The sequence below is a fragment of the Saccopteryx leptura genome, chromosome 13, assembly GCF_036850995.1.
Source record: "Saccopteryx leptura isolate mSacLep1 chromosome 13, mSacLep1_pri_phased_curated, whole genome shotgun sequence".
Classification (NCBI taxonomy): domain Eukaryota; kingdom Metazoa; phylum Chordata; class Mammalia; order Chiroptera; family Emballonuridae; genus Saccopteryx; species Saccopteryx leptura.
The window spans coordinates 56,563,556-56,585,323 of NC_089515.1; the positions used below are offsets into that span (position 1 = coordinate 56,563,556).

General features: G+C 57.5%; 1 protein-coding gene across 1 annotated transcript in view; it reads right to left on the reverse strand.

Annotated features, from left to right (window-relative positions):
• KLF13 (KLF transcription factor 13) overlaps positions 1-21,252 on the reverse strand; it is a 40,503-nt gene extending 19,251 nt beyond the window's left edge. Inside the window, exon 1 of the mRNA XM_066354739.1 lies at positions 20,048-21,252. Within this exon, the coding sequence (XP_066210836.1) occupies positions 20,048-20,630 (583 nt within the window). The 5' untranslated portion in view covers positions 20,631-21,252. The remainder of the gene's footprint in view (positions 1-20,047) is intronic.
• Positions 21,253-21,768: the final 516 nt, after the last annotated feature.

The window sequence follows — 21,768 nt, forward strand, 5'->3', positions numbered from 1 at the left end:
AAGGGAGAAGATGGCCCTGGCCCCACCACTGCCCCTCACTCAGGGGGCTGCCCTCCCCTAAGGCCCTCAGTAGCCACCCTGGAGGCCCTGCTGCCCAGTGGTCTTGGGATTCTATCTTGGTGCCCACAGCCTGGGGCCTGGATGCTGCGTCCTCTGTTCATTCCCAGGGGCACCCATTCCACTGGGCTCTGTGACGCCCGGGACTTAATATAGCCCTTTCCCAGAATGCACCAGAGCCTGAGGGTGGGAGGACCTGTCCCCAGGACAGACCAGGTGCCCAGAGGCCCGTCCACGGGGCCAGGAGCTGGAGCCACACCAAAGGACCCTGACATACAAACACTCCTATCAAGGGGCCCCCCACCAGGCCAAGCAGGACCCAACCCGAACAAGCTGGGGTCTGAGCAGCCCCTCGCAGGCGGGCTCAGGACACTGTCTACGGGGGAAGAGGGGTGGCCTCAGCTGACACCTCCAGCAGGCCACCTCCCTGTCCACCAGCTCAGGGCATGCGGAGCAGAGCTGAAGATGCTGGGAGCCAGGGCTGCCTGTAATTGTCCTTCTGCGTCCTGGGGGGCGGGGCGGGGGGGGGGGGCGGGCGAAGTTCCCCTGAGGACACTGGAGCTGAGAAGCAGGGTGGAGACCCCTGGGCATGGTGCACGCCCTGGACAGAGAGAAGCTCCCTGGCCCCCTTTCCAGGATGGGGCACTGTTACGACAACAGCTCACTGCTCCCTGGACTAGGAGGTCCCCAAGGCATCCGAAGCTGGACCACAACCCTCTGCCCCAGAGGTGGGGTACACAACAGGAGAGTCAAAGGGGTCCCGGAGTTAAAGAGCAAGTCAGGGGTCTTTGTGATGTCAACTAAACAACCAGCTACCTGGACTGCCTGTGAAACCCTGGGCCATCTAATAACACCCCCGGGGTGCTGGGCGGGATGCCCCCCCCCACTCCACCACGCTGGTGCGCGTCACACCCATTCCCTCGTTCTAGAAGGCATTTTATTTTGCCCCTTGCTGGCCCCCAAGCATTTATATACATATATTATATACAGGTGTACAGGCAGAGAAGGTATCTGTGGTGACTGTTATGTCCTGACAGAAAGGCCATTAAAGCTGGGTCCCCTCACCTGTTCAGAACTGGGGCAGCCCAGCAGCAGGGGTCAGTGGGGGCCACCTGGGACCTGTGCCCAGATCCGTCCCCAGCCCAAAGCCACCTGTGGATCTCTGAAGTCAGGCCAGAGGCCGCCTGACACTCCAAACCGCTTCTTCTCTGAACACTGTGCGTGTGAAACAGGTGCCAAGCCCCAGACCCTGGGCCTCATGTGTTTTACCCCCTGACCCAGGGAGACATGTTCCCCACCCCATCTTGAAGTCTTCTCCAAAGCGCTGGCACAGCCCTGGGGCGGGGGGGGGGGGGTGGGGTGGGGGGTGGTGGTGTCCAAACGCCACCACCTTGCCCGGTTAACCTAATTTCTCAAGCCTTCAAATACTTCTCTACCTGTTCCCAACCCCCCCCACCTCAGCCCCAGCTGAAAGCCCCCCCCCCCCCGGGGCAGGGGACCTGAGAGTCCCAAGAGGACCCTGCAGGCTGCGCGGTCCCCTGCTGTGCCGCCCACCACTGTTCCAGGTGGCAACTCCCGGACCTCGGAAGCCTGGCTGTGGACCCTCAACCCTAGGCGCTGGGGGGAGGGGAAGCCGGGGGGGGGGGGCCTGGAAACTGAAAACCTGAGGCACAGGTGCTGTTTTCATTTCCCCTTCCAGGGGACGCTGCCTTTGAAAGAGAAAAGGCAGCACGACAGACAGTCACTGCGACAGAGGGGGTGTCACCTCCCAGGAGGCCCACCCCAGAGGGGAGGCTGCGGGGTGGGGAGGGGCCGGCCCCGCCCTGCCACCGGGGAGCCCCGCCCCCAGGCTCAGAGCAGCCCGCCCCCGGGTCCAGGTAGGAAGTGAGGAGGAGGAGGAGGAAGAGGTGCGGGCCATGATGCAGCTGCTGAGTACATGCTGGTCACTCAGGGTCTGGTCACTCGGGGTCTGCTGCGCCCCTCGTGCTTTCTGAGGAGCCCCCCCTCCTCCCCTCTTCCTGAGAGGAGGGAGAGCCCTGGGGGACCAGGTTGGGCAGATAGGGAGGTGGGAGCCCACCTTGCCTGGAACTGGGGTTAAGGAGGGAGTACAAGCTGGCCAGGCCCAGAGCAGCGCATGGGGACAGGGCCACACACGCCGGTATCATAGGCACCAAGTCCTCAAGTGACAAAACAACCGACCAGAGCCAGGGCCCCTGGGACACCCTGGGTGTGAGGAGGCAGGACCCCACCATCACTAGCCCCCAGCACTGTCCACGGACGCCCAACAGGCTCAGGGTTACACGGTGCCATGGGCCCGGCCAGCCCCACACCAGTCATCCTCACCACCTGAACCCCTGGCTGGACCCCTGGTCACCTTCTCTCTCCCCTTGAGCACCAGACCTCACAGTCTACACTCTGGGACACATCCTGTGACCTCCTGTGTTCGGGCCTGGGAGGGGTATGGAGTGACAGGGGTCAGGGGGTGACATCCCCCAGCCAAGGACCAGGCTCATGACAGTGGGACAGAAGCAAGCAGGCCACCCAGAGAGGCCAAGGCCATGAGCCCGAGGACTGAGGAGTCACACCTGGCAAGTGCTCGAGCTGCTGCTGGCTTCAGGCTTGGTGGCGGCCTCCCGGTCCCCTGCCCAGAAGACCTGTCAGCTGGATGCATGGACAGGTCTGGGCAGCAGTGATGCCGCTCAGGACACGGCTGTGGGGCCAGCCTCCAGCCTGCTGCAGTGTGGTGGCGGGGAGGACGATGGTGGAGAGCAGAGCAGGTGCGTGCCACCCTCCAGGGACAGGCTGCTCCAGGGACAGATCTGGGGCTGCAGAGTCTGCACAGAAGGGTGGGGGGCACATGAGTCCCACCCCTGGAGCTGGAGTGACAGGCTCCTTAGGGCCCAGGCCCCAGAGGCTAGTCCCAGGGATGTCTGTCTGCCCGGGCAGGTGGGAGATGGGGGGAGAGCTGGGGGCCATCCGCGTCTGCTCACGCTGCAGCAAAATCCCACCAGCGGCCTATCTGCCACGCGCAGCACGCATTGGCACCCACGGTTCTGGGGGAATGGAAGGTCCAAGATGAATGCGCCAGCCTGCAGGGCCGGGTTCTGGGGGGGGGGGCCCTTCTTCCTGGCTCATGGCCAAAGGCCTATCGCTGTGTCCTCACCCGCAGGAAAGGGGGAGGGGACTCCGGAGCCCTTCAGGAGGGCACGCATGCCATCAGGAGGGCCTGTCACACCAGAGGCCCCTGGGCAAGAGCACAGGGACAAAGTCCAGGGCAACTCAGGCCTGGCCATTCTCCTCTGTCCACCAGGGACGGGGGTGGGTGGGGGGGCGGGGAACACGTGGAGATCTGGCTGGCCTAGACATCCAGAAATGTCCTCTAGCACAACAGAAGACAGGAGAGAGAAGGGCGGGACAGTGAGTGCCCACATCGTGCTCCATTCGATGTCTTCACCTGGGACCCGGAGAGAGATGGAGGTGACAAGCCTGCCTCGGGACGCTGCCCCACTCTCCCCGAGGGGGCAACTGGGTGCGGACAGAACGCCCCCAGAAAATAGAGAAGGGGAACATTTAAGAACGAACTCAAAAAAATAATCCCCTTCACGATTGCAACAAAAAAAATAATAAAATACCTAGGAATAAACATAACAAAGAATGTAAAGGACTTATATAATGAAAACTACAAACCATTGTTAAGGGAAATCGAAAAAGATACAATGAGATGGAAGAATATTCCTTGTTCTTGGATAGGAAGAATAAATATAATCAAGATGGCCATATTACCCAAAGCAATATACACATTTAATGCAATTCCCATCAAAATTCCAATGACATTTTTTTAAAGAAATGGAACAAAAAATCATCAGATTTATATGGAAGTATAAAAAACCCTGAATAGCCAAAGCAATCCTAAAGAAAAGAATGAAGCTGGGGGCATTACAATACCTGACTTCAAACTATATTATAGGGCCACGACAATCAAAACAGCATGGTATTGGCAGAAAAATAGACACTCAGACCAATGGAACAGAATAGAAAGTCCAGAAATAAAACCACATATATATAGTCAAATAATTTTTTTAATTAATTTATTTATTTATTCATTTTTAGAGAGGAGAGAGAGAGACAGAGAGGGAGAGAGAGGAGAGAGAGACAGAGAGAGAGAAGGGGGGAGGAGCTGGAAGCATCAACTCCCATATGTGCCTTGACCAGGCAAGCCCAGGGTTTTGAACCGGCGACCTCAGCATTTCCAAGTCGACGCTTTATCCACTGCGCCACCACAGATCAGGCCAAATAATTTTTGATAAAGGGACCAACAACACACAATGGAGAAAAGAAAGCCTCTTCAACAAATGGTGCTGGGAAAACTGGAAAGCCACATGCAAAAGAATGAAACTTGACTAGTTTGCCCCCTTGTACTAAAAATTAATTCAAAATGGATCAAAGACCTAAATATAAGACCTGAAACAATAAAGTACATAGAAGAAGACATAGATTCTAAACTCATGGACCTGGGTTTTAAAGAGCATTTTATGAATTTGACTCCAAAGGCAAGAGAAGTGAAGGCAAAAATAAATGAATGGGACTATATCAGACTAAAAAAGTTTTTGCTCAGCAAGAGAAACTGACAACAAAATAGACAGCCAACTAAATGGGAGATGATACTTTCAAACAACAGCTCAGATAAGGGCCTAATATCCAAAATATACAAAGAATTCATAAAACTCAACAACAAACAAACAAACAATCCAATAAAACAATGGGAAGAGTATATGAACAGACACTTCTCCCAGGAAGAAATACAAATGGCCAACAGATATATGAAAAGATGCTCAGCTTCATTAGCTATTAGAGAAATGCAAATCAAAACTACAATGATACCACTTCACACCTGTTAGATTAGCTATTATTAACAAGACAGGTAATAGCAAATGTTGGAGAGGCTGTGGAGAAAAAGGAACCCTCATACACTGTTGGTGGGACTGTAAAGTAGTACAACCATTATGGAAGAAAGTATGGTGTTTCCTCAAAAAATTGAAAATAGAACTACCTTATGATCCAGCAATCCCTCTACTGGGTATATACCCCAAAACTCAGAATCATTGATACGTAAAGACACATGCAGCCCCATGTTCATTGCAGCATTGTTCACAGTGGCCAGGACATGGAAACAACCAAAAAGCCCTTCAATAGAAGTCTGGATAAAGAAGATGTGGCACATATACACTATGGAATACTACTCAGCCATAAGAAATGATGACATCAGATCATTTACAGCAAAATGGTGGGATCTTGATAACATGATACGAAGTGAAATAAGTAAATCAGAAAAAAACAAGAACTGCATTATTCCATACGTAGGTGGGACATAAAAACGAGACTAAGCGACATTGATAAGAGTGTGGTGGTTATGGGGGGGTGAGGAAAAGGGAGGGGGGGCACAAAGAAAACTAGATAGAAGGCGACGGAGGACAATCTGACTTTGGGTGATGAGTATGCAACATAACTGATTGACAAGATAACCTGGACATGTTTTCTTTGAACATATGTACCCTGATTTATTGACGTCATCCTAGTAAAATTAATAAAAATAAAATAAAAAACATTGAAAAAAAATAGAGAAGGGGAAGGGGAACCCACCTATGATTTCTTGCACACTAGAAGCGGAATAGGTGCTGACACCAGAGAAACCCCCAAAGTTACAGAAACTACACATGACGTCCTGAGCGGGGTTCCCCAGGGGTCGCAGCCGGGCCGGCTAGACCAAGGTCCCTGCGAACAGGATTTCAGTCAGGTCTCAGATGAAGAAAAGGGTGCAGGTTAGGAAAACCACCAAGGCACCTGGTCCTCCCTGGGGGTCAGGCGCCCTCCCCCAAAGACTGCAGGCTCCTAGACTCAGAAAACCCTTCTGTTTGGGTGCAGTCCCCATCCAGCGCGCCCCGCAGGCAGGAGGGGCCTGGCCACCTGTCACCCTGACATCAGAGGAGAGGGGAGGGAAGAGCTACCCCTATGCCCGCCCTAGGAGAGGGGGTGCATCCTGGTGAGCAGGTGCTGGTCTTCCATCAGAAGGTTTCCGTGCAGCTGCTTCTCTTTTGAGCTCAAGGAGGCTCGGGTACCAGGTGACAAATAAGGCTCATCTGAGACAGGCCACCACTACCCCCCACCCAGTATGAGCACAGGGTCCAGGCGGTGGGTCTCCATAGCAACAAGGTGCTCTAAAACCCACTGTCGGCACTGCCTGCTGCCTGGGCTCCTGCCTCATCCGCCCACATCCCCACTTGGCATCGCACAGACTGGACACGGGGGGCGGGGGGGGGGGGGGCAGAGGCGCGTGGGGGAGGGGATGACAGCGTGGGGAGGGGCATGTTGCCAGGGAGGTCACCCCACCCCCAACCCCCACGCAGTGGCACAGGGCAGCTCCAGGAGGATCCCCCGGGGGCACGAACCCACACCTGCTTCAGAACAGCAGTTCTCAACCTGGCCTAGTGGCTCAGTCGATGATAGCATCCTCCTCAATATGCCAAGGTTGTAGGTTCGATCCCCGTTCAGGGCACACAGAAGAATCAACCAAGGAATGCAGGAATAAGTGGAACAACAAACTGATGTTTCCCCTCTCCCTCTCCCCCCCCCCCTCTAAAATCAATCAATCAGTTTTGGAAATTGGTTTAAAAGGAGACAGTAGTTCTTGGTGCTCTCACTGCTGGAAGCAGGCTCTCTGCCTTCCAGTCCTGGTATCCTTCCCTTTCTGCTCTCTCTCTCTCTCTCTCCCTCTCTCTCTCTCTCTCTCCTGAGCTCCAAGGGCCTTTCTTGTGCCTCTGTCACTTGTTTCCTAGGCCTACTGCAGCCAGCCTGGCTCCCGTCTACCACCTCTGTGACTTTCTAAACAAAGTTTTCCTTATAATTTGAGGGGGGGGGGGGGGGAAGAGCTCTTAGGTGCCTGTTTTCTTTCAAAAAGAGATGGCAGCAAAAAAGGTCTTGCTCCTGCAGGTGCCTGTGAGCAACACTGCAGAGGGGAAGTCTGTCTGTCTGTCTGGCAGGTTAGACATCCCACACTCAACACCATACACACCACAGACATACACACCTCACATGTCTCTCCGACTGGGGGGCCTCGTATACACGCTCCTCCTCCCTCAGAAGTCAGCCCACCTGGACCTGCTTTCCAGATGAGAACCCGGAGGGGGTCAGGGTGGGGTGGGGTCAGGGTGGGGTGGGGTCAGGGTGGGGTGGGGCGGGGCAGGTGTGCAGGAACACACGACGCGCTGTGAAGATGACGTTATACTGAGTTGTACACACGAAACCTGTATGGCTTGGCAAACCATGTCATCCCAATAATGTTTTTTTTAAATGCTACCACCAACAAAAAAATTATATTAAAATTAAGAGGCACTGCCTGACCTGTGGTGGCGCAGTGGGTAAAGCGTCAACCTGGAAACGCTGAGGTTGCCGGTTCAAAACCCTGGGCTTGCCTGGTCAAGGCACATATGGGAGTTGATGCTTCCTGCTCCTCCCCCCTTCTCTCTCTCTCACTCTCTCTCCCTTCTCTATAATGAATAAAAATAAAAATAAAAAAATTAAGAGACACCGGGTAAAAAAAATTAATGTTCGAAACCCTAAAAGCACACACATTTATATCACTGCAAATACAACTGGATTTGTGGTCGGGAGGGGGAGGGGGAGGGGGAGGGGGAGGGGGAGGGGGAAGAAGGAAGAAGAAGAAGAAAGCCAGCCTTGGTTAGTTAGACTAGAGCATCATCTGGAAAAGCAGAGGTTGCCGGTTTGATCCCTGGTCAGGGCTCCCACGGGAAGAGCCTGATGTTCCTGTCTCTTTCTCTCTCCCTGACCCTTCCTCTCTCTCTAAAATCAATAAAAAGTAAACATTAAAAAGTTTAAAAAATAGAAAGCCAGAGTCCTTGTCAACATGACACTATTTAACGGCAATGTGTAATCGGACAGAAAGGCCCTTCTCAGAGGGGAACCGAATGCGGCAGGCCCTTGTAGGTCCTCACTCAAGCACGACCCACGGGCGGAGTCAGGTGCCGGTGTGGCCAGGATGAGGACACAGCCGTGACGTGGGATGTGGGGTCCAAAGCCCACGCCGACGGGGCTCCCAAACATTGCACGGTGGGTGCCGTGTGTCGGCAGAACGCCCCAGTGTGTCCTGCTTGGAGCTCTCGGTACTGCTCAATACCTGGTCCACACCTTTGAGTTATTTTCCCTCATCGCTATACAAAGTAAGTTTACACACACACACAGACACACGCACCCCCCAAAATTAAATTCTGTGCGCATCCTTGAACCGGGTCCCTTCGGAAGGGAGATGGGATGACCAGGAGGCTGCTGGGAACACCTGGAGAGCCGTGGGAACAAGTGACACCAGGGTCTCGCCCCAAAATAGAGGCCACACATCCGAACATTGCCTTGAGGGCCGGGGGGCGGCCCTTGCCTGCACGGTGAACCCATCAGCCCCCTGCGGCAGGGAGACACTGTCCACACAGGGACCTCGTGTGTTAGCAGCAATAAGGCCAGAAAGGAGGAGGGCTCGCAAGGCCGGGATCCCTCAGCCCAGCGGGTGCCGTCTTGGGCTTGTCTGTGTTGGGGAAGGGACCCAGCGGCTCCACGTGCCCACAGTGAAGATGGGACCTTGATCCGGGCCTAGGCCGGCGTTCTGCAGAGCGGCTTCAAGGCCACACCACCCGCCAGGGCCACCTGGTCCACCCTACCGGTCATAAAATGAATGAGCTGCTTTCGCTTTCTCCTACACTCACCTGGCTGCTCCTAGCTGGGGGCAGGTGACTCTGTACCAAGCCGTGGACAGGTGGACGGAGCTGGGAAGCCCAGAGTCAACTCGGGAAGGGCAAGGTCTGAGTGAGAACACAGACACACACACACACACACACACACACCCAGGGACAACTCGGGGGAAGGGCAAGGTCTGAGTGAGCACACACACACACACACACACACAGGCACCACCAGGGCCCCGCCTGGCCTGGTCAGGGTTCACCCACTGAGATGGCCGTCCAAGCAAGCAGTAGGCAGAGGACACATGGAGCTCATGACCTCCCTCAGACAGCCCTTTCTGTTTAATGACAAACACCAAGGTGTTACCTTGTACCAAGGTATGAAATGCATTCACACCTTGGCCTCCCGAGGAGAAGGGAGGAGAGGGCAGGAAACATGCTGCTTAGAATCAGAAAGGCCACTGGCCTGACCACTCCCGGAGCCCCAGTGATGGGGACCCCAACACCCCCAGACCAGAGAGTCGCCTCCCCCCTGGACTTTCCGTGGAACTGAACCTGAAAGCCAATCCGAGCCTGGCCTGGTGTTTACCCGGGCGCTCTGGGCCTGGAGTCGGGCCAGGGCCCCTGCCTGGTGCCAGCTGTCGGCATGGGGGCCCTTTGTGCTGCCCGGGCCCCGCCCCACTCGCCAGGGCCTCTCGCCACGGTTTTAAGAGAAAAAGTCAATGAATCACAGGGACGATAAGTGTTTATTAAGAAATTATAGGAACTGGGTCAGGCATCTCGGTATCGTAAGTCCCTCCGGCTAATTTAAAAGAAAAAAAAAGAAAAGAAAATAGAATCCCATCCTAGAAACTTGAGACAATGAGAACTTCTCTTGCCACAAGCATTTGGAGCCTCATCGGTTGCCAAGGTGACCCAGTGTTTACCTCTGGTTTTGCTCCGTTGGAGGAGGATGCTGAGTGACCAGGAACAGCCACCCAGCCCGCAGCCTCCTCCAACACGCAGCAGGAAGGCCGCCAGGGTGTCAGTCCCCTGAGGGGGAAGCTGCGGCCTCCCCAGCGGGGTCTCCCGCCCAGGCAGGCTGGGCCAGGCTCTCGCACAAAGAGGAGAGGCACCCCCCACACACACACGCCCTGCTCCCCAGCCCGCCCCCCCCCCCCCCCATGCTCCAGGCTCTCCTGAGGCTGGAAACCCCTGCAGGCCAGTTGGAAAAAAACACATGCTTAGATCTCACAGCGTGGGGCCTGGGGGGAGGAGGAAACGGAGGAGGAAGGGTAGAAGGAGGAGGAAGCAAACGGAGGGAGGGAGGGGAGGAGGAAGAAAAGGAGGAGAGGAAAGCGGCGGGAAGGAGGAGGAAGAGGGGGAGGGGAAGGAGGAGGGAGCGGAGGAGGAGAGGGGGTGGAGTGAGGTGCGCCAGGCCGAATCCTCCCCACCTCGGCCTGGCCGCCCCACACCGGGCTGCTGGCCCACTCCAGGGCCGAGTTATCCGGGGAGTGCCCCACTCTGCTCAGGGTCCCTGCTCCGCCCCGAAGGCCAGTCCAACCCCCCGGTGGGGGTGGAGGTGGGGGAGGAGGAGGTAGTCCACAAACAACAGTCCCAGCCACACAGACAGCACCACCTGGCCAGAAACCTCGTGACTGGCTGCTTTCCAAGGAACAATCGTCCTGAGCGTTGCTGGGTGGCTGACCAAGTGCACGCCCGTGCGCACACGTGTACACGGGCACACAAACACACACGCACACACGCTTATACAGGACACACGCTAAAACTGCACTCAGGCCCTCCCTGCGAAGCCTCGGGTGCCTAAGGTCAAGCGACGACGGGGTACATTTAGTAAAGGGCACTTCCCGTGCAAGCAGACAAGAAGGGGGACTCTGGAGAGGTCGAGGAAACCTTAGCACGCAGGGCCGGAGTCCTGCTGGGTGGACACAGGCGGCTACACGGCCTGAGTCCCCACCCACCCTCCCGTGGGTTACTCAGCGTGCCCAGTGGGAGAGGACCTGGGTGGTGGTGGTGGTGGTGGTGGATGAGGGCAACAAACAGGGAGTCAGGGAAGCAGGCGGCCGGCGTGTAAACTAGGACCACGCAGGGCCTCGCTGCTAAGTAGCCAGACGGGCCCCAGTCAAACGGGGGGGGGGGGGGCCGCGGCGGCGGCAGATTAGTACCAGGGGCAACCGTGGAACCAATTCACGTTATCGCTCCGCCTGCCTTCCGCGAACACGCTTTGGGGTTTGTAACTGCAAAGTAAGACGCCTGGGGTGCGCCCAGGGTGCCAACCCGCAGCTCCCAGACCCTCCCCGTCCCTGATCCCCAGACACGGTTTTGAGCAACTCGCCCGCTCCAACAGCCCAGGCAAAACACCCGTCCATGCCAAGGACACGCCTGGGCCCCGGGGCCTCTCTCCGCTCCTCCCTCCGACAGGGCCAGGTTCGGAGGCTCCAGTCTGCCTTTTGTTTCCCCTCTTCCTTCTTTCTCAACACTTCTTTTGCACAACCCTCCGTTCTTGATCGGTCATTAACTTGAGCTTCTACCTCTGGCCCTAAACTCCGTTGCTTTCTCCTTTTTCTTAGAGAGCGGTTACACAATAAAAGGGAGAGGGAGAAACAAAGTAAGAGGCTCAGGGGAGGGATCTGCAGGGTTAGATCCTGCAAGCGCCCAGAATGAGTTCAGGTCGCTCCATTTAAGCCAAGGGCGTGAGGCGGCCCCATCCCGGGCCCTGGATCATCCACTAAGCTGCCCAGCTATTTTCTTGCTGACCAACCCCTCCACTGTGTGTGGCGGCCCTGGGGGGAGGGGAAGGCAGGGAGCCCACTTCACCTCCTCCCATCGCAGTCACTGAGCCCCGCGCGCTCTCTCTCCGTGACTGATTTTTTTCACTCGGGCCCTCTTTCTTGCAAAGCCCTTCATGATATACACCCTGGACTCCTAGGGGACACGGGCTCTTGTGTGCCATGCTGGGGAGCCACAGGTCACCCACCCATGCAGACAGGCCACGCCCCAGTGGTGGCAGCCGCATGGGCACATTTAATCTGAGGCATCAGGCCTCCGTGCTTTTGCAAACAGGTCACCTTGGGACAGCCTGGCCAGTGGCCATAGAGCTGGTGGCCAAGTTCCCGGTTAGCTGGTGTTTTCTGTGTGATGAACTTCAAAATAGGGAGAGAGATAAACAGTCGCCCCCTTCACAGACACACCCCAAAATGAAAGCTCTGCATGCGCCCCCCCTCTGTCCTCATTGTGCAGTCGCGAGAAGGAGGACAGGCGGCCCTAACGCACACTCCAGCCTGGGTCAGGAGGGGACCAGAGCAGGGGTAGGTGGGGGGGGATATACTCCTGAGCTGGACACTGGACACTGGCAGGACCTGGAAGGAGGGGTGGGGGACGGGAGGTGGCAGGCAGGTGACCAGCCCAGGGAAACCCACTCCTCCAAGAAGCCTGACTTGCAGACAGGATCCGTAATTGCTGGGGGGAGGGTGCCAGGGTGGACCCTAAGATCTAAAACTGAGCCAACGACCCCGAAATCACATTAAATAAATTCCAGATTCGGGTGCCCGGTCCAGCCTGCCACGAGGAACGAGACACCATACTGGCATGCATGTGCGTGTGTGCGTGTGCACACGTGTAGCCAAGCGGCCGAGCTGGGTGAGCAATTCTCCGTCTCACATTAACTGCCTAGTGTCAAGTCGCTGCCAACCGTGTACGAAGCTCGCTCGCATCTGTGTCTCCATCAGGTTGACCCAGAGCGCCTAAGCCTCCTGGGCTCAGGGCTGCAGCTTGGGGGACCCTCGTGGCTGTCTCCACCACCCACCCAGGTCCCAGCATGGCGGCCAAGCTGGAGAAAGCATTCAGGAACCCGTGCTTGTCTTGATGGGAAACTGACTTATCAAGAAAAGAATCCCTGGTAGAAAAGGGAAAAGGGGGGGCAGCTGGTGATGGAGGGAGACGTGAATAACGTGTCGCAGACTTGCACCCCTAAAACCTATGTGATTTTATTAACCAATGCCACCCCAATAAATCCAATACAAATTAAAAAAAAATTTTTTTAAGAAAAAATAATTCCATTTGTGGCTTATAAAGGGGAAAAAAAACACAGGCTCATGTGTGTGGAATTCGCTCAATAATTTTTTTTCCGAAAAGCATGAAAACACCCACCACCAGGACCTTAAAGGTGTCACCAGCTGCAGGTCCCGCCCAGGCCTGGGAGACGGGTCACCTATGGCCACAGAGCCGGAGTCCAGCCAAGAACACACCTCTAACTTACCTTCTGAGCTGGCCATACACATCACCTAGAAATGTTTCCATTTAAAAGTAAAATGAGGGTGTCTTGTTGGTTCGGGGAAGGGGACACCTAAGACTCGCCCCGAGTCGTTCTTGGACTTTGAAAAGATTTCCACCAGCAGGGCCCCGGAAAACCTAGCACTCGGCCAGTCAACAAAGGTGGAAGGGAAAACAAATCTACCAGGCGGACAGACGGAGGTTGAATACCTACAGAACAGATGTCGCACCTGCCCCACACAGCACCTGGCTGGGCACAACTGGAAGCACCCTGACCACTATCTCAGAGTGTCACCCCACAGGTTACTCATTAACTGTCGAGAGGGGAACATTCCTTTAGAGCACAGGGACCTGGCAGGCAGCACCTCCACCATGTGACCCAGCCCCACCACGTGTCCCATGCCAGTGCCCCAACCTTACCTGTTGTCGTATTTCTGACCCGAGACTGTTTCAATCATGAAAAAGACAATCAGACCAACCCAGATGGTGGGGTGCTCTCTACAAGACAACCAGCCTAGAGCCCTAAGATGCCCATGTGAGGAAAGATGAGGGACCGCTCTAGACGGAAGGAAAGAGCGGATGACCAAGTACAATGGGTGATCAGGTGGGTCCTGGATCCTGTGTGAAATACCTGGGAATCACGAAGAAAACCAAATACAGACTATGTATTAAATAAACGGTCTTCAACCTTTTTATACTCGGGGACCGGTGACCTAGCCAGCCGGAAACGAAAACACGCAACTGATATCAAGTTTTATCTTACCGCGCAAAACGGGGCAACACAGGACAAGCCGATGCTTGATTTCCCAACTCCACGCCTGCGATGCGTTGAACACGACCTAAGTTTGTCTGAATGCTTCTTGTCTACCGCGCATGATTTGCAAATGCTCTGTACAGTGCCAAAGGGTTGTTGGAACGAGCCTACAACGTGCCAAAGACATCTAAGACCTGCCTCAATGGTATTTCCACTGAGGATACAGGCTGATAAGTAGCCATCGCCCCCAGTGTAAGAGAATTCGAACAAGATCACGGGGTCTAGAATCCTCTTACGACTCTCCCGCAGACTGGCACGGGTCCCGTGGATCGGTGGTTGAAAAACACTGTATTAGATAACCCATAATATTTAAAGAGAGAGGAGAGGCAGGGAAGGGGGGACAGAATATAGTATTTAGAGAGAAAGGGAAGAAGAGAGGAGAGGATAAAAAAGTACAAGATCTTTACTGGGAGACTGAGGAGTCCACTGAGTGTTACCTGTACTATTATGTTCCTAATGTTTCAGATGGAATAACAATCTGGCGGGTGGAGGGAGGGCTGACCTGTGGTGGTACAGTGGATGGAACACTGGCCTGGAAGGCTGAGGTCGCCGGTTCAAAACCACGGGGCTTGCCCAGTCAAGGCACAGATGACAAGCTACCAACGAACAGGTCAAGTGAAGCAACTACCTCCCATTCCGCACATACCTCCCTCTGCAAAATCAATCAATCAATAAAAATATATTTTTTTAAACTGTGGGGGTAGCAGTGCGCTGGAGACACGCAGGCTTCTAACACAGACTTTGTTATCACCTGGGAACACAGGTCCAGACAGGAGTGGCAGTAAGGGACAGTGGCTGCACCCAGGTACAAATCTCAGCCTCCTGCGTGACCTTGGGCACACTTCTTAATCCATCTGAGGCTCGGGGTTCTAAGCTGGAAACAAGCAATGAGGATGGGGTACCTGTGTAATAGGGTCCTTGGGAAGAGTCAATGGCTCAGCCTAAACCGTGCGCATGGAGCGATGCCCGCCCCCTTCCCCCCCTCCCCAGAGCACTGCTGAAGAATTAGATACAACTGGGAGAGCTGAGTCCATCCATGCTGGCGGCTTGTGTTTTAAAAACTATGGTTAACCGTCTTCTCAAAAGCACACATGGGACACACCTTAGCAGCCGGACCTTCAAGGCTCCCTGTTTGCGAAGTCAGCTGCTCACCTCTGCCTCCAGCTCTGTCAACCAGCAGAGAGATGGCATCTCATCAGGCCAGCCCAGTGCCAGCTGTGTGGCGGGCTGGGAATCACCCCTCATTGCTTCAGGGGCCCAGGGTAAGCCAAGAAAGGCTGGTCATGAGGCTTGAGAGAGGAACAGTGGTTTCATTGGTGTTTCATTATTTTATTATTATTTTTATTGATTGATTTTTTTTTTTGAGAGTGGGGGGGGGGACCCTGATCTGTCTGCTGTTCTACTTACTCATGCATTCACTGGTTGATTCTCATATGTGCCCTGACTGGGGATCGAACCTGCAACTCTGGCCTATCGGGCCTGACCTGTGGTGGCGCAGTGGATAAAGCGTCGACCTGGCAATGCTGAGGTCGCCAGTTCGAAACCCTGGGCTTGCCTGGTGAAGGCACATATGGGAGTTGATGCTTCCTGCTCCTCCCCCCTTCTCTCTCTCTGTCTCTCTCTCCCTCTCTGTCTCTCTCTCCTCTCTAAAAATAAATAAATTAAATTAAATAAATAAATAAACAAAAATTAATTAAAAGCAAAATAAGAAAAAAAAAGTGTTAACTCTGGCCTATCGAGACAATGCTCTAACTAACCGAGCTACTTGGCCAGGGCTTAATGTGTCTATTTATTTATTTTCTTTAGAGAGAGAGAGAGAGAGAGAGACAGGAAGGGAGAGAGATGAGAAGCATGAACTCATAGGCATGCCCTGGTTTGCCGGCTCAACCCCCGAGTCAGGGCCCTCACAGGAACAGATCGATGTTCCTATCTCTCTCTCTTTCTTGCTCTTTCACTAAAATCAATAAATAAAAAAAGTTAGTGTAGTTGTATCACTTTCATTATTCTTTAACTGCTTCTCAAACTGAGCCAGTGACCCCTTGCTCAAGCCAGCGACCTCGGGCTTCAAGCCAGCAACCTCAGAATCACGTGGATGAGCCTGTGGTTCATCACATGGTCGATCATGTGGATGATCATGTGCTCAAGCCGGCAACCTCGAGGTTTCCAATCTGGGCGTCCTAGGTTGACATTCTAACCACTGCACCCCCATCCATCAGCCCTAATGTCTTCTTAAATGCTGCCCACACTCCGATCAACCTTGTCTGTCCTGAAGAAATGCCAGCTGCCGGGCATGAGGACCTATCCCAGGGTCCACTGGGCAGGCTCACCCAGAAGGCTCCGTGGCTATGTCCTGTGCACAGCCGAGAGGCTACGCAGCTATGGGAACGCCACCCCACCACACCTCCGAGCACTACGCAGCCAGAAAAAAAGGACACACACAGGATAGAAGCTCAAGATAGAAATGTGTGTGCCAGGCTCCTATCCATGGACCTGGTACACGCCCACGTGGAGGCACAACTCATGCCTGCAAACCCCTTCCTCCAGGGTCTGGAAAGAGTCTCACCGACAGGGGGTGCGAGTGGCTGGCCACGGGGGAGGGGAAGGCTCGCGCACTCTGTCCACACACTTCTGTATTGTTTCAAGAATTTCACAACTGGGTCCACTGTCAGGCTGGGACTGCTGTGTGGGAGAGGGGCGGGAGCCACGGCCTGGGATGTGCCCCAGACAGAGTGCTGGCCCTTGGCCAGCCCAGCTTTGCCCCAGGAGAGAGAAAGAATCCTAGGCCACTCACCCTGCTCTCCGACGGCCTGTCCAAGGTCACCAGCACCACGGGCAACTGGGACAGGTCCTGTGAGCAGTCTGCCTGGAAATACCCAGTTTGGGTTGGGGGGGGGGAGGCGGCTCTGAATACCCTGCCCCCCAGTCCCGTCCTGTCCCTCCTGATGCAACGCCCTGTTGGGTGGGTGCAGATAAGTTTCAGATGAACCCCGCCCAAAACCCCGCCCAAACTGTAACAGGAAATGGCTGAGAGAAAGCAGTCTTCCCCAGCTTGCTGCTCCCCACCCCCAGACAAGGCAGGTGACCAGGGCTGTCTACAGGGGTCTGCGGGAGGGAGGTGGCGTGCCCACGCCCACCTTTCTGGCCAGACCCCCCCCCCCCCCCAGAGCTGCTGAGATGGGCCAGGTGCAAGGAAGTGTCTGATTCCCCGATGGAGGGGAAACAGGGCACAGAGGCATTCTGAAAAACGGTTCTCTGAGGATACAAACACACAGAAACGTGTTTAGGGCATCTGGGTCATGAAGGACTGAGTGCTCACTCCACTGTGGGGGGCCCACCAAGTCCCACCACTCTGGACAACGAAAGCAGGAATCAAGGGGGGAGGGGGGGCGGTCCGCTGTCCCTTCTCTGCAAGTCTTTGAATGTTCACATCCAAGCCCTTCAGCTTCCAAGAAAATCGGCTCCTGGCCTCGCGGGGGAAGCCAGTCTTAGCAGACTTCCCAGGACTGGGCTGGGAAGTTCCGATCAACCAAACAATAAGTTGGTGGAGTTACAAAGACATATGTGTCTTTGTTTTGTGTCTTTTGTTGTTGTTTTCCGTCGGGCCTCTTGGCTAACGTGGTTGTGATGTTCACCCCATCCCCCTCCGACATAAAACTGCTACGGGACTGCGGGGATCCCCAGTGGAGTAGAAGGGCCTGGCATGATCTAATCTCTGCCTACAGAGACACCCCCCTCCCCAGAATGCTCCGGGGAGCCCACAGACCAAACCACAGCACAGCTGCCTCAGAGGTCTGCTGCTCAGGCCTCTGCTGAGTGGCTTGGCCTCTCAGTCACCCTCTGCAGCCCGCCTGCCTGACCTCTCCCTTCTGCGGGCTGCCTCTGCCCCCTGTGAAACACCATTACAGATGCCCCACACCCCCAAACGAGGGCTGGACCGGGGCTTGCATTGCTGCAGGTGCCCTCGGTCAAAGGCAGGCTCTTGGTTCAAAACCAGTTTCGCTTGGGGCACCCACCACTTAAACTGCAGTGCTCAGCGGGGGGGGGGGGGGCCGTTGGAAATCTGCATTTCCAAGAGACACCCCCCCCCCCACTATCCACTCCCTCAGGAAACCTGCGCACTCCTGACTTGCATGTCTGTGTGGAGTTTCTGAGCACCTGGAAGGCGGGGCCGGCTCCCTACATTAATTAATAGACGGAGGAAGCACACTGCGGGCCCTGTTGGCTCCATCCTCTCCTGCCGACGTTGGCTTTGCGGGCACACAGAGAGGCCGGCTCCCAGCCCACTTCGGGAAGTACAGACCTCTAACCAAGGGGCCCGCTCAGGGCCCACAAAGCCTAGACCCCCGCAGGGATTGGAGGGGTCATCCAACTCGGAAGCTGTCCCCAGACATAAGCGCACCCAGTCGAGTCGTCCGCGCCCCACGATGGCGAGCCCCACTACTCGGCCAGCCCTTCCACAACCCCCGAACCCAACGACTAGGAGCGACTGGGTGGGAGGCTACTGTAAAACTGACCACAAAATAGATTTTCAATCGTTCAGTTTCCTGCCCGGTACCGACCTCGACCCTCAAAGCGGTCCCCAACCCCAGCCACACCCCAGGCGCTGGTCTCCCCACGATTCTCAGGGTCCACTAGGCTCGGAACCCTAGCTTGGCCCCTTCCCCAAGGCCACACCCACCATGGCGGTAACGTTCCCAAACCGAAAGTCCACCCCTACACTAATCCCAGCACCCATCGGGGTCCACACACTCTTCATTCCGACTCCAGATGCCTAGCGATGGCCCCTCCTTCACTCTGGACCCTATACCCCCTGCCACGCGGTTCCCCACGGCCACAGCGAGGGCCCAGAAATGCGGGGGCCGCTCTCGGATGAGAAGGCGCTTCTGAGTCCCACACAGTCTTCGACGCCCGAAGACCGCGGATCCACTCGGTACTAATTAAACCGAGAGAAGACTGCAATGTTTAAATCAGTCTTTTAATCACCTTGTGAACTATTTTACAAATGCGCAGGCGACAGACACCTTTGATCACAAGGAAACAACATGCGTATATACGGGTTTTTGAATCTGCCCTAAATATGGAAGAGTTAAGTGTCGCCGAAGGGTTCACGGGAGGGAACTCAAAGGAAATAGACGATTCTTTAAATCAAACTGGAACAGAAAGGTTGCCATCCACGTATGTGTTTTTGGCCACTTTTGTGTTTAAAAACAGCCACCAACCACAGACAGATGAATCAACTACCATCAGGGCCCGCGGGGTGGGAGGTGCCGCCCTCCGATGGTAGGGCGGGCGGTGGTCAGCGGCCCCCAGGCTGCCGGCTCAGGCCGCCCACCCTGGGGCAAGTGCGGCTCGCCCTTATCCCATCAGGACAGGTGAACGCAGGGCCGGAAGCGGGTTGCGCAGACTGGCGGGAGAGTGGGCAGGGCGCTCCTTTTTGGAGAATGCGCGGCCCCACCAGGGAGCCCTTGGGGTCTGGCGTGCCTCCGCTGGCCGGATGGGCGGGGCTCCCACAAAGAGCCCCGGACAAGGAACCGGGACCGCCCCCCGCGTCCACCGCCGCAAGCTCTGGTTTCGGCAAATTAAACCTTAGAGCGCTGGAAAAATTACAGGAAGAGGAGAGCGAAGAATGTGCCGAGTGGCTAGAGGGAGCCCTGTCCCCGCGTGAACTTCGCCCGCCGCGCGCCTGGCCCGGTCGGCCCCGCCCCTGCCGAGAGCGCGCCCCGGGGGCGAGGGAGGGACCGGAGCTCGGGCACCCCTTTTCCTCGAGGGTCCCGGGTGCCACAGGCGCCCATCTCCCCAGTCGGCTCCCGCCGAGCTCGCCCGCACCTGCCCGCCCCGTCCCTCCGTGTGAGCGGGGTCCCCGCCCCAAACCCAGATGACGACATCCGCCCCCGCGGCCCCGCCCGATAGCGCCCGGGGAGGGGGCGTGCCCGGCCGGGGGCGCGGTCGCCTGGCGGGTGCCGCCGGCTCCAAGCGCTGGGGCCCGCCTCGCGCGGCGCACGGGGCCGACCGCAGGACCGAGTGGCGGGGGATGGGACAAGACCCAGGCCGTTCCCAGTTAGACCGCTCTCGCGCCAGGCAGGCGGCTCCGGGGCATAGCCCAGCGGCTGGCACTCGCCCCCCGTCCGCTCGTTCCAGGCGCCCGGGCCGCCACACTAACCTGTGTGAGTTCTCAGGTGCGCCTTGAGGTGCGAGGATTTCCCGTAAACTTTCTCGCAGCCCGCGTAGTGGCACTTGTGCTTTCTCTGCGGGGACTCGAGGTCGGCGCGACTTCGGCCCCGCCGGCCCCTTTGTCTGAGGCCGGGCTCGCCGCTCCCCGCGGGCCCCGGCTCCCGCTCGGGCTCCAACCCCGCCTCTGGCTCGGGCTCGGGCTCGCTCCACGCGGGGCTGAGGGGCGCGGCCGCCGCGCCTTCGCCGCTGGGGGAGGCGGGCTCGAGGACCGGGGGTGAAGCGGGCGGCAGGCGGCAGGGGGTCCTCGCCTTCCGGGCCGCGGCGCCCTCTCTGCGCTCCGCCGGGGCGGGCGCGGGTGCTTGCTGGTTCAGGTCTGCCAGGATCCGCGCCACCACGAAGAGCGAGGCGCTGTCCTTGCCGTCGCGGCGCTCCTCGACGCGGGGCAGCGTGGCGGCGGCCGCGCCCTCGGGGCCAGGCTCCGGCCCCCCCCGCGGCCCGTGCACGATCGCGCGGCTCGACATGGACACGAGGCATTCGGCGGCAAAGTGGTCCACATAGGCGGCGGCTGCCATGCTGCGGGCTCCGGCCGGCGGGCCGGTGGCAGTGTTCGTTGCTGCGAGTCGTCAGCGGCGCATCCGCACCCACAGCCTCCGGAGAGCGGGCGGGGGGCGGGGGCGCGGCGTGTCCTCTCCGCGGGGCTGGGCTGGGCGCGCAGCCGCCTCTGCCGTCACCCGCGCGGCTCCGCGTCCGCGAGGCTCCCGCCTGGCTAGGCACCGAAGAGTGAGCGCATGAGAGGTAGCGCGAACGAGTGGGGTCCCGGTACGGCGTCAGGGGCGGCCTGTTTTTAAGGATGCCGAGCGGTAACGTTAGGGACGACCGCGCCAAGTCGCGGCCGCAGCCTCGCCGCGCATTGTGGCAGGCGGGACAGCCGCCGTGCGCGCCGCGGCTCGGTGTGGGCGGCCCGGGCCCGGGGGTGGGCGGGGCCGGGGCCACATCTGGACCCGACGTCAGCCCCCAGCCACATCCTGGCGGCGCAGGTTACAGGCGGCGGCCTCGGCCGCGAGGAGCCGCGCACGCGGAGGGGGCGGGGATCCCGGAGCGCGCACCGGCAGGATAGAGAGGTCGCGCGCCCGCTCCTGGGGAGGGGGCGTGGTGACGGTCAGGGGCGGGTCCCATTGGTCTGTGGGTGCACGGCCAGACCAATCCAGGCTGCAAGAGAAGCCTCCCCGCCTCGGGGCCTACGCACGACAATGGGCGTGCCCCCTTGCCCGGCGGGAGGAGGGGCGGAAATTGAAGCTGGGAGTCGGGGACGCTGACGCACGTCACCCGAAGGCGGTGGGCCGGGCCGGGCCCGGGCGGGGCCGCTGCCAGCCCTCCCCCGCCGCGGGGACCTCGCGGGGTGTTTTCCTGCCAGACCTTTTGTACTGTGACAGCCTGGAATCCCAGTGTGCAGGCGAGCGCTGGGGAGGGCGCCCCTTTGTCCTTCCAGCCCCGCCCGCGCGGGGCGCCGGGGTTAGGTGCGCCTCCGTGGGACTCGCCTCCGCTTCTCTTTCCCCTCCAGAGCGAGGTTTGCACCGCGAGGAGGCGTGTCCGCTCCGAGCGGGTGCAGGGCTGTCGGCCGCGCCTGGGGGCGGAACGACGCCCGCCGCACCCACCACAGCCAACCTCCTGTGTGGCCGCGCCCGGAGACTTAGGCCGTTCGCTCCCGCC